Source organism: Ovis canadensis, chromosome 3 (genome assembly GCF_042477335.2).
Source record: "Ovis canadensis isolate MfBH-ARS-UI-01 breed Bighorn chromosome 3, ARS-UI_OviCan_v2, whole genome shotgun sequence".
NCBI classification, from domain to species: Eukaryota; Metazoa; Chordata; class Mammalia; order Artiodactyla; family Bovidae; genus Ovis; species Ovis canadensis.
This window is the reverse complement of record NC_091247.1, coordinates 70,016,555-70,036,657: the sequence shown is the minus strand read 5'-3', so window position 1 is coordinate 70,036,657 and position 20,103 is coordinate 70,016,555. Positions and strand designations below refer to the sequence as shown.

General features: G+C 41.0%; 1 protein-coding gene across 9 annotated transcripts in view; it reads left to right on the top strand.

Moving 5' to 3' along the window:
- Positions 1-20,103, top strand: part of ACYP2 (acylphosphatase 2) — a 183,289-nt gene that overhangs the window by 36,271 nt on the left and 126,915 nt on the right. For 3 of the 9 annotated variants that reach the window (XM_069583354.1, XM_069583355.1, XM_069583358.1), the window contains exon 4: positions 7,367-7,423. The exons of 5 other annotated variants lie outside the window; for them this stretch is intronic. In XM_069583354.1, the coding sequence (XP_069439455.1) occupies positions 7,367-7,423 (57 nt within the window). Of the gene's footprint in view, positions 1-7,366; positions 7,424-18,185; positions 18,294-18,415; positions 19,465-20,103 lie in introns of those variants that run through there. One more of the 9 variants, XM_069583360.1, reaches the window with a different exon arrangement.

Sequence of the window (20,103 nt, the reverse complement as noted above, 5' to 3'; positions counted from 1 at the left end):
CACTCAGACTCACGTCCATCGAGTCAGTAATGCCATCAGCCATCTCATCCTCTGTCGTCCCCTTCTCCTCCTGCCCCCAATCCCTCCCAGCATCAGAGTCTTTTCCAATGAGTCAACTCTTTGCATGAGGTGGCCAAAGTACTGGAGTTTCAGCTTTAGCATCATTCCTTCCAAAGAAATCCCAGGGCTGATATTCAGAATGGACTGGTTGGATCTCCTTGCAGTCCAAGGGACTCTCAAGAGTCTTCTCCAACACCACAGTTCAAAAGCATCAATTCTTCTGTGCTCAGCCTTCTTTATAGTCCAACTCTCACATCCATACATGACCACAGGGAAAACCATAGCCTTGACTAGACAGACCTTAGTCGGCAAAGTAATGTCTCTGCTTTTGAATATGCTGTCTAGGTTGGTCATAACTTTTCTTCCAAGGAGTAAGCGTCTTTTAATTTCATGGCTGCAGTCACCATCTGCAGTGATTTTGGAGCGTAAAATATAAAGTCTGACACTGTTTCCACTGTTTCCCCATCTATTTCTCATGAAGTGATAGGACCAGAACCCATGATCTTCGTTTTCTGAATGCTGAGCTTTAGGCCAACTTTTTCACTCTCCACTTTCACTTTCATCAAGAGGCTTTTTAGTTCCTTTTCACTTTCTGCCATAAGGGTGGTGTCATCTGCATATCTGAGGTGATTGATATTTCTCCTGGCAATCTTGATTCCAGCTTGTGTCTCTTCCAGTCCAGCGTTTCTCATGATGTACTCTGCATAGAAGTTAAATAAGCAGGGTGACAACATACAGCCTTGACGTACTCCTTTTCCTATTTGGAACCAGTCTGTTGTTCCATGTCCAGTTCTAACTGTTGCTTCCTGACCTGCATACAGATTTCTCAAGAGGCAGGTTAGGTGGTCTGGTATTCCCATCTCTTTCAGAATTTTCCACAGTTTATTGTGATTCACACAGTCAAAGGCTTTGGCATAGTCAATAAAGCAGAAATAGATGTTTTTCTGGAACTCTCTTGCTTTTTTGATGATCCAGTGGATGTTGGCAATTTGATCTCTGGTTCCTCTGCCTTTTCTAAAACCAGCTTGAACATCAGGGAGTTCACGGTTCATGTATTGCTGAAACCTGGCTTGGAGAATTTTGAGCATTACTTTACTAGCATGTGAGATGAGTGCAATTTTGCGGTAGTTTGAGCATGCTTTGGCATTGCCTTTCTTTGGGATTGGAATGAAAACTGACCTTTTCCAGTCCTGTGGCCACTGCTGAGTTTTCCAAATTTGCTGGCATATGGAGTGCAGCACTTTCACAGCGTCATCTTTCAGGATTTGAAACAGCTCAACTGGAATTCCATCACCTCCACTAGCTTTGTCCGTAGTGATGGCTTTCCAAGGCCCACTCGACTTCACATTCCAGAATGTCTGGCTCTAGATTAGTGATGACACCATCATGATTATCTGGGTCATGAAGATCTTTTTTGTACAGTTCTTCTGTGTATTCTTGCCACCTCTTCTTAATATCTTCTGCTTCTGTTAGGCCCATACCATTTCTGTCCTTTATCGAGCCCATCTTTGCATGAAATGTTCCCTTTGTATCTCTAATTTTCCTGAAGAGATCTCTAGTCTTTCCCATTCTGTTGTTTTCCTCTATTTCTTTGCATTGATTGCTGAAGAAGGCTTTCTTATCTCTTCTTGCTGTTCTCTGGAACTCTGCATTCAGAGTTTCCTTTTCTCCTTTGCTTTTCGCTTCTCTTCTTTTCACAGCTATTTGCAAGGCCTCCCCAGACAGCCATTTTGCTTTTTAAAATTTCTTTTCCATGGGGATGGTCTTGATCCCTGTCTCCTGTACAATGTCATGAACCTCATTCCATAGTTCATCAGGCACTCTATCTATCAGATCTAGGCCCTTAAATCTATTTCTCACTTCCACTATATAATCATAAGGGATTTGATTTAGGTCATACCTGAATGGTCTAGCGGTTTTCCCTACTTTCTTCAATTTAAGTCTGAATTTGGTAATAAGGAGTTCATGATCTGAGCCACAGTCAGCTCCTGGTCTTGTTTTTGTTGACCGTATAGAGCTTCTCCATCTTTGGCTGCAAAGAATATAATGAATCTGATTTCGGTGTTGACCATCTGGTGATGTCCATGTGTAGAGTCTTCTCTTGTGTTGGTGGAAAAGGGTGTTTGCTATGACCAGTGCATTTTCTTGGCAAAACTCTATTAGTCTTTGCCCTGCTTCATTCCACATTCCAAGGCCAAATTTGCCTGTTACTCCAGGCATTTCTTGACTTCCTACTTTTGCATTCCTGTCCCCATAATGAAAAGGACGTCTTTTGGGGGCGTTAGTTCTAAAAGGTCTTGTAGGTCTTCATAAAACTGTTAAACTTCAGCTTCTTCAGCATTACTGGTTGGGGCACAGACTTGGATAACTGTGATATTGAATGGTTTTCCTTGGAGACGAACAGAGATCATTCTGTCATTTTTGAGATTGCATCCAAGTACTGCATTTTGGACTCTTTTGTTGACCATGATGGCTACTCCATTTCTTCTAAGGGATTCTTGCTCACAGTAGCAGGTGTAATGGTCATCTGAATTAAATTCACCCATTCCAGTCCATTTTAGTTTGCTGATTCCTAGAATGTCGACGTTCACTCTTGCCATCTCTTGTTTGACCACTTCCAATTTGCCTTGATTCGTGGACCTGACCTTCCAGGTTCCTATGCAATATTGCTCTTTACAGCATCAGACTTTGCTTCTATCACCAGTCACATCCACAGCTGGGTATTGTTTTTGCTTTGGCTTCATCCCTTCATTCTTTCTGGAGTTATTTCTCCACTGATCTCCAGTAGCATATTGGGCACCTAATGACCTGGGGAGTTCCTCTTTCAGTATCGTATCATTTTGCCTTTTCATGCTGTTCATGGGGTTCTCAAGCAAGAATACTGAAGTGGTTTGCCATTCCCTTCTCCAGTGGACCACATCCTCAAAGATCCTGAACAACTAAGATTCTATGGTTCAATACGGAATTGATAACATATATATACTTAAAATGTGTTTAGTTTGAGTCAGAAGTAGATTAGATGTATTCATCAATATATTGTATTTATCTTTTCACAAATAGCATTTGTATGGAATGTCAAATTATAGCAGCCTTTTTCTCTGACTATAAAATGCCATTGTTTTAAATTTCTAGCAGTTACAGAAGAGGATAGGAATGAAGCAATGGATTTCATGAATAATTAGGTAGTGTCAGATTCAAAGTTATTTAATATTTGTAAAAATAACTTTTCTCTGACAGATCATTAGTGGCATGAATTTCTATGTTAATAGACTTGCTCGTTTTTCCTAACTTTATCATCCAAGAATCTTAAAGTGCTTTGCTAGTATTTTTATACTTTATTCATTTAAATCCTTTTACAAACTGATAGTGTTATTAAGAAAGTTCTGTTAGATGTTCTCTGTGTGTGTGTGTGTGTGTGTGTGTGTTTCATGACATGTTCTATGGCTATATGGAAGACAGACGTTTTTCAGAAGAACAAAAATTCACTGAGAAAATGTAATTTTGGAAAAAATATTTAATGTAACTTACTTGATATCAGTTACTCTGTTGGAAAACTAGAAACATGAAAAATATCTACAGTGGAGTCAGAGTTCTAATATCAGGTTTTAGAGCTCAAATTCTAAGTCGCTGTTTTTCTTCTGCAATATAACGTCCTTATTAAGAGTACTTAGATGCATGACTTTTGCTTTAACATTTACACTTTAAATATGTGAATTTACTTCATCATATTTAATAAACGCACAATGGAACACATTTTTAAAAAATTAATGGACTTTACTTTTTAGAGCAGTTTTTGGTTTACGGAAAAATTGAACAGAAATTAGAGAGAGTGCCTATATATCTCTCCCCAACTGACTTCCTCTGTTATTAACATCTTGCATTACTGTGATACATTTGCTGCAATTGATGGGCCAGTATCGATGCATTTTTATTAAGTAAAGCCTATGGTTTACATTCCCTGTAGAAGGAAATGGCAACCCACTCCAGTACTCTTGCCTGGAGAATCCCATGGATAGAGAAGCCTGGCGGGCTACAGTCCATGGGGGTCACGAACAGTCAGACACGACTGAGTGCCTTAGCACACAGACCATTAAAATACTGTTCTCTGCTGCCCTCCCCGACCACAGTGTGTGCTTTGCCCAATATTTTTAAATCGTTGATTCCTAAACATTTTAAATTTGAATGCATTTTAAATTTAAACTTGGTGATTCACTTTTAATTATAGTCTATGAACTATTTTTCAAATAATTACTGAGTCAAATAAGGACTCATGGGTGAGAAAATTTTGTTCGCCTTTGTAATTTGTAAGTAAACAATTGGATGATTTTAAGTGAATCAAGTCAATTATAAAAATTAAGAAATTGAAATTAAATAAAGCCACTCTAATCCTGCTATTTAAAAACAAATATGGATAATATTTCAATGCCTAATAGAAGTATTTCTCTTTCTTTCACTGTGGTGCTAACATCAAGCTCTTTGTGCTTTTAAAAAATACTTGAAAATCAGGAAATTGTAGAGCTGACTGGCTCACTGAAGATCACCTAATAGTTTAACAGCAATAAGTTCGAATGGGGCAAGCATCTCGTCCAGTCATGTAAAGATGGCAGACTGGGTGGGTGGTAGGGTTCAGCTGCAGAACTGGGCCTCAAAAACAGTCATAAATTAGCCCTCTTATTGGATTAAACAGTGAAAATAGCCTATCATGATAATTTTTTCATTCATTGAGTGTTTAGTGTCTTTCCATCTCCCTGCTGAGGGTACAAAATGATGAAAGGTATTGTGAAAAGTCCAGACTGTCTGGGGGAAAGAGGGAAGCAGGTGAATTCAGCACAGGCTGGGAAATACAAGGGAGGAGCCTGGGACTGGAGAGCTGGGGTGCCCGGTGGAAGGTGCTCCCTCCTACCTTGAGGGGGCGGGCCTGGGTTTGCCTCTCTGGCCTCATTGGCCGCTATCCCTGTTACTGGCATTTCAGTTCCCTCGCCACACCGTGCTTTTCTTCTCTTAGGACTCTCAGACGCTCTCCCCTCTGCCTCCCTTACCTCCAAGCCTCACTGATTAACCCCCACTCAACGCTGCTATCCCCTCTCACCCACCCTGTGCTCTGCTTCTTCACATCGTTTAGCACCGCTGTTAGGAATTACTTGCTTGCTATCCTCCATCCCACCCCCAGAAAATGCTTTCAGCTATAGTGAGAGTTTAAAGCAAGTGGCTCCAACAGGTGGGGGGGTTTCTTCTTAGATGTAAAGGGGCTTGGAGGTCAGTGGATGTTGCATTCTGTGTGCTGGTCCTCAGTGTCAGGGCCTGGGTCTGTGGGGTTTTCTTATCTTTTTCCCTCATGGTTGTAAAAGGACTGCTCCGACTTCCAGCACCGTGGCTGAAGGCTGGAGGAGGGGATGGCCCTGGGTCCATTCCCTTTTACCTGGGAAGCAAACTCCGCACCTCCCCACTGCCCCCACCCGCCCCCACCAGCCTGCAGCACATTTCCGTGTGTGCAACATGGGCCATCTCTAGCTGTAGCCAGCTTCCCAGCCATGGTAACCAAGGTGAGTGTTCTTTTATAAGGTGGTCAGTTTGATGGAGCCACCTATTTGAAGTTCCAGAGAAAAGTTTACTGTGCTCACAGGTCCTGGAGACAGAAGGCTAGGCATGCCTTGCACAGTCAAGGGGACAACCACAGGGGAATCAGGAGGCAGCAAGGGGGAGGTTTGGGCCAGAGCTTTTGTTGAGGGTATCTGTAGGAAGGCAAGGCAAGGCATGTGAAAAGTTTAGGATTGGCTATCAGAATCATTCTGGAGGGCTTTGGACTGTAGAGGTTGTCCCTAGCTGCCTGAAATCTGGCCCTGGGATGTTTAAGTAAGTGCTTAGTTGCTCAGTCCTGTTCGACTCTCTGCAACCCCATAGACTGTAGCCCGCCAGGCTCCTCTGTCCATGGGATTTCCCAGGCAAGAATACTGTAGTGGGGTGCTATTTTCTACCGGGTCCAGGGAATCTTCCGGACCCAGGGATGGAACCCACATCTCTTGCATCTCCTGTGTGGCTAGGCGGATTCTTTCCCACTAGCCACCTGGGAAGCCGGAAGGATATTTAAGAGAAAGAATTACTGCCTGTTGGGATGCAGGGCCCAGTGGAGGGGGTAGGGCTCAGAGGGGTTAGTTTGCATTAAAGGTAAGCTCAGGGCTATCTCTAAGAATTGGCAAGCCCCCGTGGGGGCAGCCTGTCTCCAGCCAGAAAGGTTTTTTTAAGGTGTCAAAAACTTCATAATATAGAGAAAATATACAGTGAGGGAGGGGGATGGGTAATGGTGTGGGTTCACAGCTCTACAATGCCCACCACATCACAAGACTCCTGAAGGGAAGGGGTCTTCCTGTTCTCCCCGAATTCCCCAAGCCTAGCACAGGTCCTGGCACACAGAACAGACAGAACATGCATGTCAAAAAGAGAAAGTGGGATAAGGACATGCCAGGAGAAGGGAATACCGGGCACAAAGGCACTGAGCCTCTGTGTGCGTTTGGATACAAGTGACAGGAACACAGGCAAATGACAGCGACTATTGGAAGCTGAGATTAGAAAGGACGTTTGGGGTCAAACTGAAAATCCTGTATGTTGTGTTGTTGGTCTTGTCTTCTTTCAGCTCTGGGGAGTCATGGAAAAAGTTCAGTCAGGGAACAGCACAGAATTTGGGGGTTAGGATGTTAACTTGGTAGTGTGGGCTAAGAACTGGAGGTAGAGAGGCGGGAATCAGGGAGACTAATTAACAATATCATACTGTGGTTTGATAAAATAGAGGAATAATAATCTGGGGAGTTAGGAAAGTGTAGTTTTGAGGTCACCATGTAGGACAGATTCTCTAACTGTGACTCTGGACTAGTAGTATCAGCATTGCAGGGGGATTGTTTACCAGCTAAGCCACAAGGGAAGCTCAGAAACTTGTTAGAAATACAAAATTTTGGGCTGCCGCAGAATCAGGAGCCCTAGCCCAGGGGGGCGGGGGATGAGGGGAGCTGTCAGTGAGTCCAGCAATCTGTGTTTTGACAAGACTACCATGTGACTCTGAAGTACTTAAAGCATAAGAACCACTAACTAGAGTCATAGGTTTGGGGGGTGCAATCGACCAAGCTGATCCAAAGCAGCCTCTGTGCATATCAGAATCACCCAGGAGCTTTTTCAAGGCGACTACGTTAGGCCTTATAGTAGACAACTAAATTGGAATCTCTAGGGGTAGGACCCAGGCATTGATTTCTTGATATTCCCAGATACTTCCAAAGTGCAGTCAGGCTGAGAACCACTGATCTTGTTTAATCCTCAGTGGTGAGAAAATTCAGAGCTGGAAGGTGAGCTGCTCAAGGTCACACAACAAGTTCAGGTAAGAATCCATTTTTAAATCTTCTTTATGATGCTTTAAACATGATCCCAACTTTCACATACTTTGCTTTAAGACAATGGCTTCTAAATCATCCATAATAACAAATATTACTATCAAATTTTTAGAAGTAAGTAATTTATAGCATTATTTGAAACTCACTTCTCCTTTAATTAATAATATTTCACATTTCAGAAAGTTATCCTTTTTGTAAAGATTTTGTAGTTATTTTCAACATCAACAAAAAAGACTATATATAAGATATGGGTGAATGGAGCTTTTCTATTTGTGTGCATTAAGTAATATTTTTTTTTAACTCTAGGTGGAGCTCTTTAGTTTATACATACATATATTGTTTTATTTATAATTTTGAGACTCTTAAACAGGAACTGAGATTATTTTTAAAGTTTAAAAATTTGTAAGATGTTCTCAACATCGTTCTGCTGTCCTTTTCTGGTTTTAGAGTCATCGATATAAAAAACTCATTTTTGTTTCACTGCTTGACCAAAGAATCCAAATCCAGGCTTCAGAGTCATTTTCAAATGCATCTTAAATCTGTATTGTTACCTCATAGTCCTAAACGAATGGTATCTGTTTCCTGTGGCTTTTGTTTTTGATAAGGCTCAGTGTTGAAACAGAATTTCTGTAAGATGGGAAGGCGGGCTTCCTTTTCTGAGTTGTCAGTAGGAAAAAACCTAGAGGATAACCCAGCTGTTGCTATAGTGATTTCTTCAACTATTTTTACCCCACTGTGTACAAAGGAACGTTTAACTGCTCTCTTCCTGTAACACAAATGACACGTTTTGCTGCCACTTCTTTTGCTTTTTCCTCTCTGCTATCTTAATATTCTCCCTTCTACTGGGAGTGCTGTTGAAGCAGAATCCCCTGAATATGCAACATGTGAGTTTTAGGTGATGTGAGTCAGTGGTTGTGATTCCTGGACCAGCAGCATCACCATAGGCATCACCTGGAAGCTGGTTAGAAATGGAGATTCTGGGGTCCCGTCCCAGACCTACTAAATGAGAAACCCTGGCAGTGGGGTCCAGCAAGTGTTGAACCACAGGTATAGACTATTTTGAAAGGACAGAAAGCCTATATTCTCGGGAGCCTACATAAAAATCTCCAGTGCAATCAGCTCTGCCCACTTTGGGCTTGTTCAAGGCTTTTAAAATCACCTAGGGTTTCTGTTAAAAAACAGGATTCTCATTCAGTAAGTTTGAGATAGAGCCTGATACTCTGCATTTCTAATCCAAGCTCCCAAGTGAGATGGATTCTGTTTATCCGTGGAGCACATTTTGAGTATGGAGGATATCGATCATACTCATACACACATATGAAAGTTACCTATTATTTCTGAGTATGTTTTTGGTTTAATATATCTAAAATCAATGAGTATTTTCTTTCCAGTCACAGTGGGAAGAGACAGTTTCTGGAATACAGTGCTCACTTGTCTAGTTAAAAGTGACTCACCCTTATTAAATGCGACAAGAGGGTATTGTTTGCCAGGTTCCGTCTCTGAGACCCTCTATTATAGCAGCAGCAGGAACACTTGAGGATTAAGTTATTTTTTTAGCTGAGAAATTTATTCATGGCGTGATGAAGCCAGAAAGACTAGAAGTTTGTTTTAGACAAAGTTTCAGACAAAAAGAAGTGGTTCACAAATGTTTGGAATCATTCACTGAGTGCTTCATATTTATTTAGCACCCCTCCCATGTGAAGCATTGTGCTAGGCACTTTGGGAAATTAAAAATCCTTGGCATTGAGATTATGATCTACCTGAGGAAATAAAACCTTTGCCTATGAAATGTAATTACCTATACAGAGAGCACTCTGTTAAATGGTAGAGAAGTGTGGTAGACCCTCAAGAGACCAAAAAAGGTTAAAATTATGGAGTCTGATTTGGACTTTGGGGTGAGTAAAATTTGGATATTCAGAGCAGAGTGAAGAAGTGGAGGGGGAGCTCCATAAAAGACAGGATGGTAGGACCAGGGTGCAACTTCCCTAAGTGAACTACACGGGAATATGGAAATAGTTCAGACTATAGAGGATGAGATGGTTGGATGGCATCACCGACTCAGTGGACATGAGTCTGAGCAAACTCTGGGAGATAGTGAGGGACAGGGAAGCCTGGCATGCTGCAGCCCATGGGTCACAAAGAGTTGGACATGATGAGTGACTGAACACCACCACCACCATGGAGTTTAGACTTTCTGACTGGGAGAGATTTTAAAAGTGAGCCAGAGCCAGACTGGTAAGGATTTAACTGTGAGGCTTATGAGTTTACACTTACTGGCCATTTTGCAAAATATTATCTCTCCCCAAATCCTTGGAACCCGTGTAAGGGTATCAGAGTCTGAACCACTCAACTTAAATTGTTGTAGAAAACACAGTGTCTTAATAATGCCAAAACACACTCATGTGACCCTCTCTCCTGTGATGTTTGTGGCTTTACATTCCAGTTTAGACAGTCACCCAGTAAAATTAGAGCCTGGTCCAATGGTGCCTCATTGTTGATGTTCTTATCTCGGTACAGCCTCAATTGTTGACATGATATTTGGTTGCAGCCAAAGAGACCAAGGTGTGTATATTCCATGTGGCCATGGTGTTGCCTTAGAGCATCCAGATGGCTAAGTCTGTTTTTTGCATCTCTATATCTGTTGATGAATAGATTATTGCCTGTAGCCTGTAGGAAAGCATTCATTCATTCCACAAACACTGTGAAGTATCTGCTATGTCAGAGTGCTGGAAACTGGATATAAAGGTAATATCTTCTCTGCCTTCCGTAACAGTGGAAACTGAAGATTCTATAGCAATTTGGCTTTTGTAGCCCCACTTGCCATGCCATTCCCACTCCTTCCCTACTTGCGTATTTACCACCCCAGCACTCATAGGAGCAGTGCCCATGGTAGCATCTTCTGACAGAACTGACAGATACAGCTCATAGGTAGGGAGGGCACCAGCCCCTCTTAATAAAGGAAAAACCCTATTTTGTTACTACCTCCAACAATTCCATTTGCTCTAGCTGCCACAAAAGCTAGATGGTATGCCTTAGGTCCCTTCTTCATCATTATATCTAGTGACCTGTGACCTTCTACTCTGACTCTTACTTAACATAAAAATATACCCAGTGTATCACCAATCGTTTCTTTACCAGTCCTTGTTATATTTTTGAATCTTGATTCAGCTATGTAACACATTCATTATTCCCCACACATCAACTAAGAGACATGATAAATATCCTTTCTACATAATTGTCCAAATATGGCAGAATCAAACAGGACAGGGTTCAGTAGCATGAGTTAGAAACTTCCCACCTTGTTCATGTATATAGACATTTTTGCAAAGATATAATGTATAAAAGAATTATATCATTATGAAAATTTTCAAATGCATGCAAAATTAAGGGAATAGCATAATGAACATCTGTATCTAGATTTTGCAGTTGTAATATTTTTCCATATTTCTGTTACAAACAGATTTTTTTTCCTAGTTGGGACAAACCAGCTGTAAAAAATATTTGAGGTGCTGATAGGGGGCATTTGAATATGGCCTGGGTATTAAAGAACATTAAGGAATTAGTGCTAAATTTGTTAGGTCTAGTAGTAACATCATGGTTATGTAGGAAAATGTGTTTTAAAATTCAGTTTTCTGAATCACTTTGGTGAAAAGTAATTCACCCGAATAATCTTATAGTACATGAGATTGTTGTGAAAATCCAATGGGAAGAAAGTTGGGTAGGAGATATCTAAAGAATCAGAATAACAGCTAAATGGTCTTTGTCAATCTATACTGATGCAATTGTTTTGAGAATAGAATATTTCAATAAATTCTAAACAACAAGCCAACTTTTAAAAACTACTACCATACAATGTGCAAAATCAGGATCCTCACCTGATCCTGGGCTCCCTGCCATCTGAGAGCCTCATTCCATCCCATTTCTCCACCACTGGTGTTACTATAATTTATAATAAAAACTGTGTCTATCTTTTGGTGTAGATTTCTCAAAAGTGTTTCATCAAAACGTCCATATTCCTCTTTGCTCTATCAGAACATGCCCCAGACGAAACCACTGAGTCAAATGTCCTACATCAGATTGTCCAATAAAGGATAAAAGCAACATGAATGATGACTTAGGAACCATGGAAAGCAGTCGGATATTACCAAAGGAATAGTTATTAACATAATTTTAGACACACTATTGGATAATATTTAGACAAGTGTAGTAGAAGTCAACTATTGTTTTATATTGGCTGAGTTATTTAAAAATATGTATATGGTAATCATTGAATTAAATTAGGAGAAATTCAAGTTAATAAAGAGGAAGAGCTGTGAGAATGAATATAAAGTATCTCTTGGGAAAGTGTAGAGTAAGTAAGACACTGCTAGTGTAGAGGACGATTATTATAGATGAGATATTAACTCTATAGTCTGAATGTATCTGTAACAACTGTTAGGAATAAATTTTTAAGTATTGTCATTTTCTGGATAGCTAAGGATAATAAAGGCAAAATCTGTATTGCATATGTTCACTTAAATCCCATATAAAATGATCACCCTGAGTGACCAACAGTAAGATAAGCCAAAGCTCTATTTTTGGTGCCACTTTTCACTCCTTTAAACTTGTTGGGATTTGTAAAACTTGATTTTTCTGCATGAGGAGCCAAATAGGAATCTTACAGGAATAAGATACCTTTTTCTTTTTTTTTTTTTTTTTTACCTAAACCATTTTACATGGTATTCTTTCTCCAAAGTAAAACTGGAAGCTATTTAGCAGAAGTTAACCTTCCCCTGGTGACGATTTCTGTCTATAATTTTAGCAATGAATCTTCTAAGGCCAGTTAGCATGTATAGCACCATTTGTGCCAACACCAGATGGCCGCTGTGTCCTTGTGTCCCTGAATATTATTTGTCTCTATTTTGTTGGGTAGGTCTGCCTGGTTTTATCTGCTTCTGTAACTTGGAGCATGTCCATGACATCCTTCCAGCCCCCCAAACCCCTACTTTGATTTCTAATCTATGGGCTCTACTGACATATATACAGATATGCTTCTCTTAATTTGGCCCCACATTAGAATACTCACTAAACTTCAACCTGTAGGAATGTAAAACCAACTATGATCTATCAGATATACCCATGTTACCCTAGGCATTTTTGACAAACAGCACACAGAAAACATCCACAAAAATTATTAGATTTTTCCTTAAATAAAATGTTTTTATATGCTAATTATGCTTTTTTAATAAAATAATATTGAAACCTACACATGTTGAAAAAGTCTAGTAGTACTTAAATATTTTTTTTAAAGGCAGGCACCCCACTCCAACCCATCCCTTCTTACTCCTCAATCACCGTTTTAATGAATTCTTTGGGCATGCCTCCTGATTTCAAAATAATATTCTCACACTGGTGTCTCTTAAATCATTAATTTTAGGCATTATCTGTTGACTTTCTATTATGATAGATGAAGATGTAACTCTTTTACTACTTATACCATACTTTCCTCCCCTCATTTCCCCAGTATGGTTGCACCTGACTTCTGGTTAAATGAGACTAGCAGCCAGTGTTCACATTCTTAGAACTTTGGGTTCACCACCAAGTGAGGTAGTGGACTCCCCAAGAACATGGCACTTAGGAGGCTGCCTTTGCAGGTCCACAACTGCGCATCTTCCTCTTAAGGTTCCAAGGAGCAATCTGGCTCCAGTTGTTCATTTCTCCTTTCAGAATTTGATGATGATAATACTTGGTTGTCAATTCTACGCAGGAGGAAAACTTTTATTCCCAAATCCTGTAACACTTTTATTACAGTATTTTGTCAGAACAGACACAGTCCCTTAGATGGTTGGAAGCCTGTTCATTTCTCTGGTTAGACTGAAGATAAGGATTTGTGAATGTGCCTTCACAAAAAAGAGGGAATTTGAGAAAGAAAGGATTCAGACAGGCAGAAGATAGAAGAATATGCTTTAGACTCTTGGTCTCTTGTCCTCTTTATCTGAAGCCCTGGAGCTTCTGGAATGGGACATAGTTAGGCAGTCAAATGTGGGCAGAGGGTTCTCACTCATGGCTAAATTTTTATGGCTCCACTTCTTCAGCTCAGTGCTAGGGCCTGAGCACAAGAGGCTAAGCACATGACTTTTGAGGCTCCTGGTTGATCACAGATTCTCAGCTCCCTGCTGGTTGTCTTTCATATCTGTTCTGTCCAGGCCCAAATATGGACCTTTTCATCTCATGCAACTACTTAGGACTTTAAAAAGAAATACGAGCTCAATTTTCAATCACGTTTTTTCTCATACTGAAGACACTGAGTAGGATGAAATGGTATTATAGAAGAATGACTTTACAGTTGTCTCTCTACTAAGTTTTAATTTACTTTCATATTAAATAAATTCAGCTGCCAGGAAGTTACTGCACAAATTCAGCAGACGATGGTGACAGTTATGGTTATTTAAAAATTATAATGATTGCAAAATACATTATTAACCTGTTTGAGAGCAACCCTGGCAATTTCTTTGTTCATGGAGGTCAATTTTCTCTAGTAAAAGACTCACAAACACAATTAACTGGAGAACTTAATTTTATTTCATGTAAGAACTTTCTTTTTTTAACTTCAAATTAGTTATTTTAAAAAATTGAAAGTGGAAAATTTAATAATAGAGTAAATAGATCTAAGCTTCTTTGGAAGTTGTACTTGTCAGTTCTATTTCTGGTTTCTTAGGAAACAAGTTAAAAACAGCTTTTTAACCTTAATACATTTCTAATTATGTTTCTTTCTCCCCTCTGGAGAGGCTTGTTTTTCTCTAAAAAGGTGCTAACTTCTTTACTTGTATCAATAGGAATATCAGTTTTAAAAAATTCATATTCCCTCCAACCATAGTCATTAAAAATACATATAAATGTTTGCAAAGAGAGAACACAAAAGGTGCTTTATGTAAAGCTTTTGAAGTTGTTCAGAGTGATCCTATGTTATTATTTGTGAACACATTTGTAACAAGTAAGGTTGAATTTCCTTCATTTCTCCAGATCTTCAACCACACAACAGTGTGTACAACCTGTGGCTGTAAATGAGTGTGGAGACACAGTTATCTTCCTCCCCTGGAGTAGGAGCAGTGTGAGGATGGGGGAAGGAAAGGGGGGAAACTGAGCTGCAGGAATGTCTCTAGCTCCTGTTCTAGCCTATAGCTCCTGCACCTTGACCTTGAGAGGTTTCTGTTACTTTGATTTCCTCTCCTTCACTCACCTTTTCGCAGATGAAAAGTGGGAGGCGGGAGGGGAATTTCACAGACGATTTGCTGCCTCTTCGGGGGCTGTGAACTGAGGGAAATGGTAGAATCTCTCAGCTTGTCTGCCCTTGTGACAGTTTTTTATGTTGACCAAGTGGTTATGAATGACTTTTCAGCCGTCATCACCAACTTCCAGGGAGATTCTTAGTGTCGCTGACAGTCTTTAGAAAGAAGAGAAGCACATACCACCCTTCCCGTGGCCACTCTTCCCTTGCTGTCCATACACCTGCCCCACTTGCCCTTTTTTCCTTTCCCTAGTAGCTCAAGCTTGAGGGGTCTTCATGTTCACATGGCTGTCTTCTTGTCCTTCAGTTCCCCCACTCAGGCATCGCTTCCTCAGAGAGGACTTAGCTGGGCTCCATCTCAGGGGACCTGGTGTCAGTCTCTATCACATCACTCTTACTTTCCATAGCACTTTCTGCCTTTGGGTATTTCTGTGTTTGTCCTCCATCTCCCTTGGAACCTACACTCATAGGAGAATTGAGCCTATATCCTGACGTGTTCCATAATGTATCCCATCAGCAAACTTCTTCTGTAAAGAACTAGACAGCAGATAGTTTAGGTGTCATGGGCCCAATAGCCTCAGTCACTACCACACTCTGTCACTGTAGTGTAAAAGCAGCCACGGGTGATTTGCAAATAATGAATGAAACTGTGTTCCAGCAAAATTTCTTCATGAATGCGGAAATCTGAATTTCGTATAACTTACATGACCTGAACATTATTCTTTTCATTTTTTCTAACGATTTTAGCACTTCAGAACTTTGCTTAGCTTGTGGGCTGTACAAAAACAGATAGCTGGCCAGATTTGACCTGTGGGCTGTAGTTCATGAACCCTTGATTAAGAACGCTGATTGGCTGGAACTTACCAACAGCTTATAATGAGTTAATTAATAGAATGAAAGAGAGGAATCATTACATGAAGAAGTCGATGTATTTACTCCTAAAAATAGAATGTGACAATATTCTTGAATCAGTAGATTGTTCCAGAAGGACAATAATATCCTCCTTTGATGTCCTCTGTACTCAGCCTGGTTAGTAGAGTGCGTGTTGCAAAATGAGCCTCAGCCAGTTTAGACAGGCATGGCTGTTTTGGTGAATAGTAAGAACTGTAAAGGGGGTGGTGTGTTTAGCTACTCTCTCACACACTTGCTACCAGGTAATAATAAAAGCAGGCTTCAGGCAAAGCTCAGGGACACAAAAGGTATTTATTAACCAAGTATTTATTAACAAATGGCTCAAAGCAGTTCATTCAGACTTTCTGTAAACTCAGAGGAATTCTGCAGCTCTGTGGGATTCTTTTTAAGTGTTTACACTTCATCCTCTATGCAAAATCCACTGGAGAAAGACAGGGCACCTATGCAGTCAGAATTCTCTCTGAAGCCAGTAGCTAGATATGGGACCAATTAAAGAATCAACCCCCTAATGTCTCTAATGGCACACATTGTAATTGCTAGATTCTTAATGTTTGTACAAGGGTGATTGAAGGGTGTTTCCAAGTCATTTAAACCAATCCACATATTTTGGATACTTAAAAAGAATTAATTTACTTGGCTGTGCTAGGTTTTAGTTGCAGCATGCGAGATCTTCGGGGTCTTTCCGTTGTAGCATATGGGCTCTAGTTCCCTGACCAGGGATTGAACCTGGCCCCCTGCATTGGGACCATAGAGTCTTAGCCACTGGACCACCAGGGAAGTCCTTTGAATACTTTTAATTTCACCAGTAATAATATGTTTTGAACACATTGTGCTAATACACCACTAACCCAAGAATAAAATCCTATTAATAAAATAGCATAATAGCAAAGTGTTATTCATTGAATGGCAGAAAGATCTGTAGAAGCTGCCACTGGAATGTTGCCTTTTTTATATAATGCCAACTGACCACTCTGAATCGTGATTCTTGATAGCAAGTTACCTGGCCGTTCCCAGCATTAAAAGTTAAACTGACTGGCGTGTGCTTGATATCACACTGATGACACTGAAGTATTGGGTTGGCCAAAAAGTTCATTTGGTTTTAAGTACAAATAAGACATTTTTCTTTTTCACCGGAAACTTTGATAAACAGTATGCTCACTCACCGAAGGAACCTTTTGGTCAACCAAGTATTAATAGTGTAACAGTCGCCTCTAACTTCAGTGCTTAATTCGTGCTATGGAGTGTGTAACCACATGTATCGACCTTCTCTCACATACGTCTGCATCACACTGGGAATTATAAGAATTACAAGGGAAGACAAATTTCTGTTCTAAATCTTCTAGGAATACACAGATTATCATACAGCAATAACTCGTACTTCCTTTTTTTCCAAACTAAATTTACTGAGTATCAAACTAATATATGCTGCTGCTGCTAAGTTGTTTCAGTTGTGTCCGATTCTGTGTGACCCCATAGACGGCAGCCCACCAGGCTCCCCCGTCCCTGGGAGTCTCCAGGCAAGAACAATGGAGTGGGTTGCCATTTCCTTCTCCAATGCATGGAAGTGAAAAGTGAAAGGGAAGCCACTCAGTCATGTCTGACTCTTAGTGACCCCATGGACTGCAGTCTACCAGGCTCCTCCATCCATGGGATTTTCCAGGCAAGAGTACTGGAGTGGGGTGCCATCGCCTTCTCCGAACTAATACATATTGTGATAGATTTTAGAAAATTTGGAACAACATAAAAGTATTTTAAAAACCCGAAAAGCAGAGCAGGAAACTATCCATAGTTCTTTGACCCAGAGTCAGCCATTGTTGACCCACTCCAGTGTTCTTGCCTGGAGAATCCCAGGGATGGGGGAGCCTGGTGGGCTGCCGTCTCTAGGGTCGCACAGAGTCGGACATGACTGAAGCGACTTTGCAGCAGCAGCCATTGTTGACTGAGATCTTAGTGGACCTGGTGGCCTTCCCTACCTGCCCCCACCCCACCCCCTTGAGGAGGATGCACGCTCAGTGCAGCAGGTTAGCTAATGGCTCTGTCCACGCACTGCCCTTGGCCTCACGGGGCAGCCTGTATTCAGTAATCAGTTGCTGAGGGACTACCACAGCCCAGCCTTCTTGCCTCAGCTGGGACCACTCTTCAGGGCCATCCCAGCTCCAGTGCTCCTTCTGTGATCAGCAGAGTCCTCTGTAGTAACCATCTTACAGTTCAGCCTCTTCCCTCTGCCCACCCTGCTTCTATCCCCACTCACAGCTACCGTTCCCAAGAGCACTCCACAGCAGACTTCTTGCAGGCAAATCTTAGTCTGTTTGCTAGGGAGCCTGACCTATGTATATAATTACAAATTTGGAATTACCCTGTAATACTGTATTGCAGTCTGATTTTTTACTGAATATTATGCGGGGTATTTTCCATTTATTCCTTCAGATCAATGCTTCACCCTGTACCATCCAGCTCTGTTCTGGAAAACTGACTTTTGTGGATTCCATCGGTGGGCTCCCTTACTCTCCACCTTCCAGCTGGGTTCTGAAATGGAGGGGGGTAGAAAGACTTGGGTGTTTATTCCCTAGGTCCCTCCTTGCCAGGCTGTGGGTTGGAAGGCTCATCATTTCTCTACCTGAAGCCGTAGGTCCTGCCACAAAGCCCTCTTGGACAGCTACAGGTGTTGCTGTGCTCAGGTAATGGTTCTCTCCCTTCCTTTCCATCCTTTGTATGGTGATGACTCCCCAGTGATGCCAGCACCCTGGGGTGCTTCATCATCTCTCATTTGTTTCCTTTATCCCTGCCCAATCCTTGGTAGATGGCTACTCTTCTCAGTCACCCAATCTGAATGTACCATTCCTGGCAGCACCATGACTGATACAAAGATGAACTGAAAGCATTTTCCCCTCCTGTAAGTGTTCTTTTAAAATGTGATTTTTATTTGTCACATACAATTCCATCATATAAACTTACTAGTGTGTTTTTTTAAACAATTCTCTATTGTTGGAGTAAACATATAATTTTTTATTGATTTTTTAAGCCTAACATATCAAAGCATTTATAATACCATTAAAAACTCCCAGTAAAAAACTTTTAAAATGACCACTATATTATGTATAGATAGAGCATGTCCCTTGAGTTGTTTATTCAGTAGTGATGGAGATTTTTTTTTCTAATTTATCTGATTTATTTTATATAGTGTTTATACTGACAAAGGAAATGTATTTTCAAGATGGTTGGCTGGCTTTGCTCTGTAGCTCCCATAGACTAAAGCAAGGTTGTGGTTCAGATCCACAACCTCAAGGTCCTTAGTTCTGGGCTCTTAAAACAGTTCAGCTGGTGTAAACAACATTTTTACTTACTTCTTTTACCTTTCTGTTTTCTGGGCCAGGCTTTGCTTGGATACTGGAAAATAGACTAGCTGACACTTTTATGTTGCTTATGTGCTCATAATTCTAGAAAAAACATAAATCATTTAGTGGAAAGAATTGGAAGGAGAATATAGTTTTGATCACCATGTAGCTTGTGTAAGAATAGCACCATAGTTGAAAATGGTGACAGTAGGGTTTTAATCACGGAGTATGAGACTAGAACAAAGTAACTGTGAATTCTAAAACTCTGGGGTGCTAGGTCTCTTCATTATTTGGTGACCTCATGTAAGGTTTCTTTACTTAAGTTAACTTTTCTCTATTATTATAAGTACTTAAGTCAATTCATTCATTCACTCATTCATTCAACACATTCAATATTTTTTGAGCACTTAACTATGTGCTCCAGGCACCAGGATATAACTGGGAACAAGTTGAATAATTTACTTACTCTCATAGCACTGTCTCTCGAGAGTCAGATAATTAACAAATGAATAAAAAAAAAGATAATCATGCAAACTGGTGGCACAGATGATAAAGAATCCACCTGCAGTGTGGGAGATCTGGGTTCCATCCCTGGGTTGGGAAGATCCTCTGGAGAAGGGAACGGCTACCCACTCCAGTATTCTGGCCTGGAGAACTCCACGGACAGAGGAGCCTGGCAGGCTCACAAGAACCATGGGCTCGCAAGACTGAGTGACTTTCACTTCACTTACTGCTGCTGCTGCTGCTAAGTCGCCTCAGTCGTGTCCGACTCTGTGCGACCCCACAGACGGCAGCCCACCAGACTCCCCTGTCCCTGGGATTCTCCAGGCAAGAACACTGGAGCGGGTTGCCGTTTCCTTCTCCAATGTGTGAAAGTGAAAAGTGAAAGTGAAGTTCCTCAGTTGTGCCTGACTCTTAGCAACCCCATGGACTGCAGCCTACCAGGCTCCTACGCCCATGGGATTTTCCAGGCAAGAGTACTGGAGTGGGGTGCCATTGCCTTCTCCAACTTCACTCACTAGAAGCAAATAAGATGGTGAAAATAAAAGTGGCAGAGCGCTTAACACTGGAAGGTAAGGGATAAATATACACCTCATGTTGTGTGATATAGAAGGTAGCCTGCTCTAGTAGAGGGAGGGAGTAGATGTGAAGC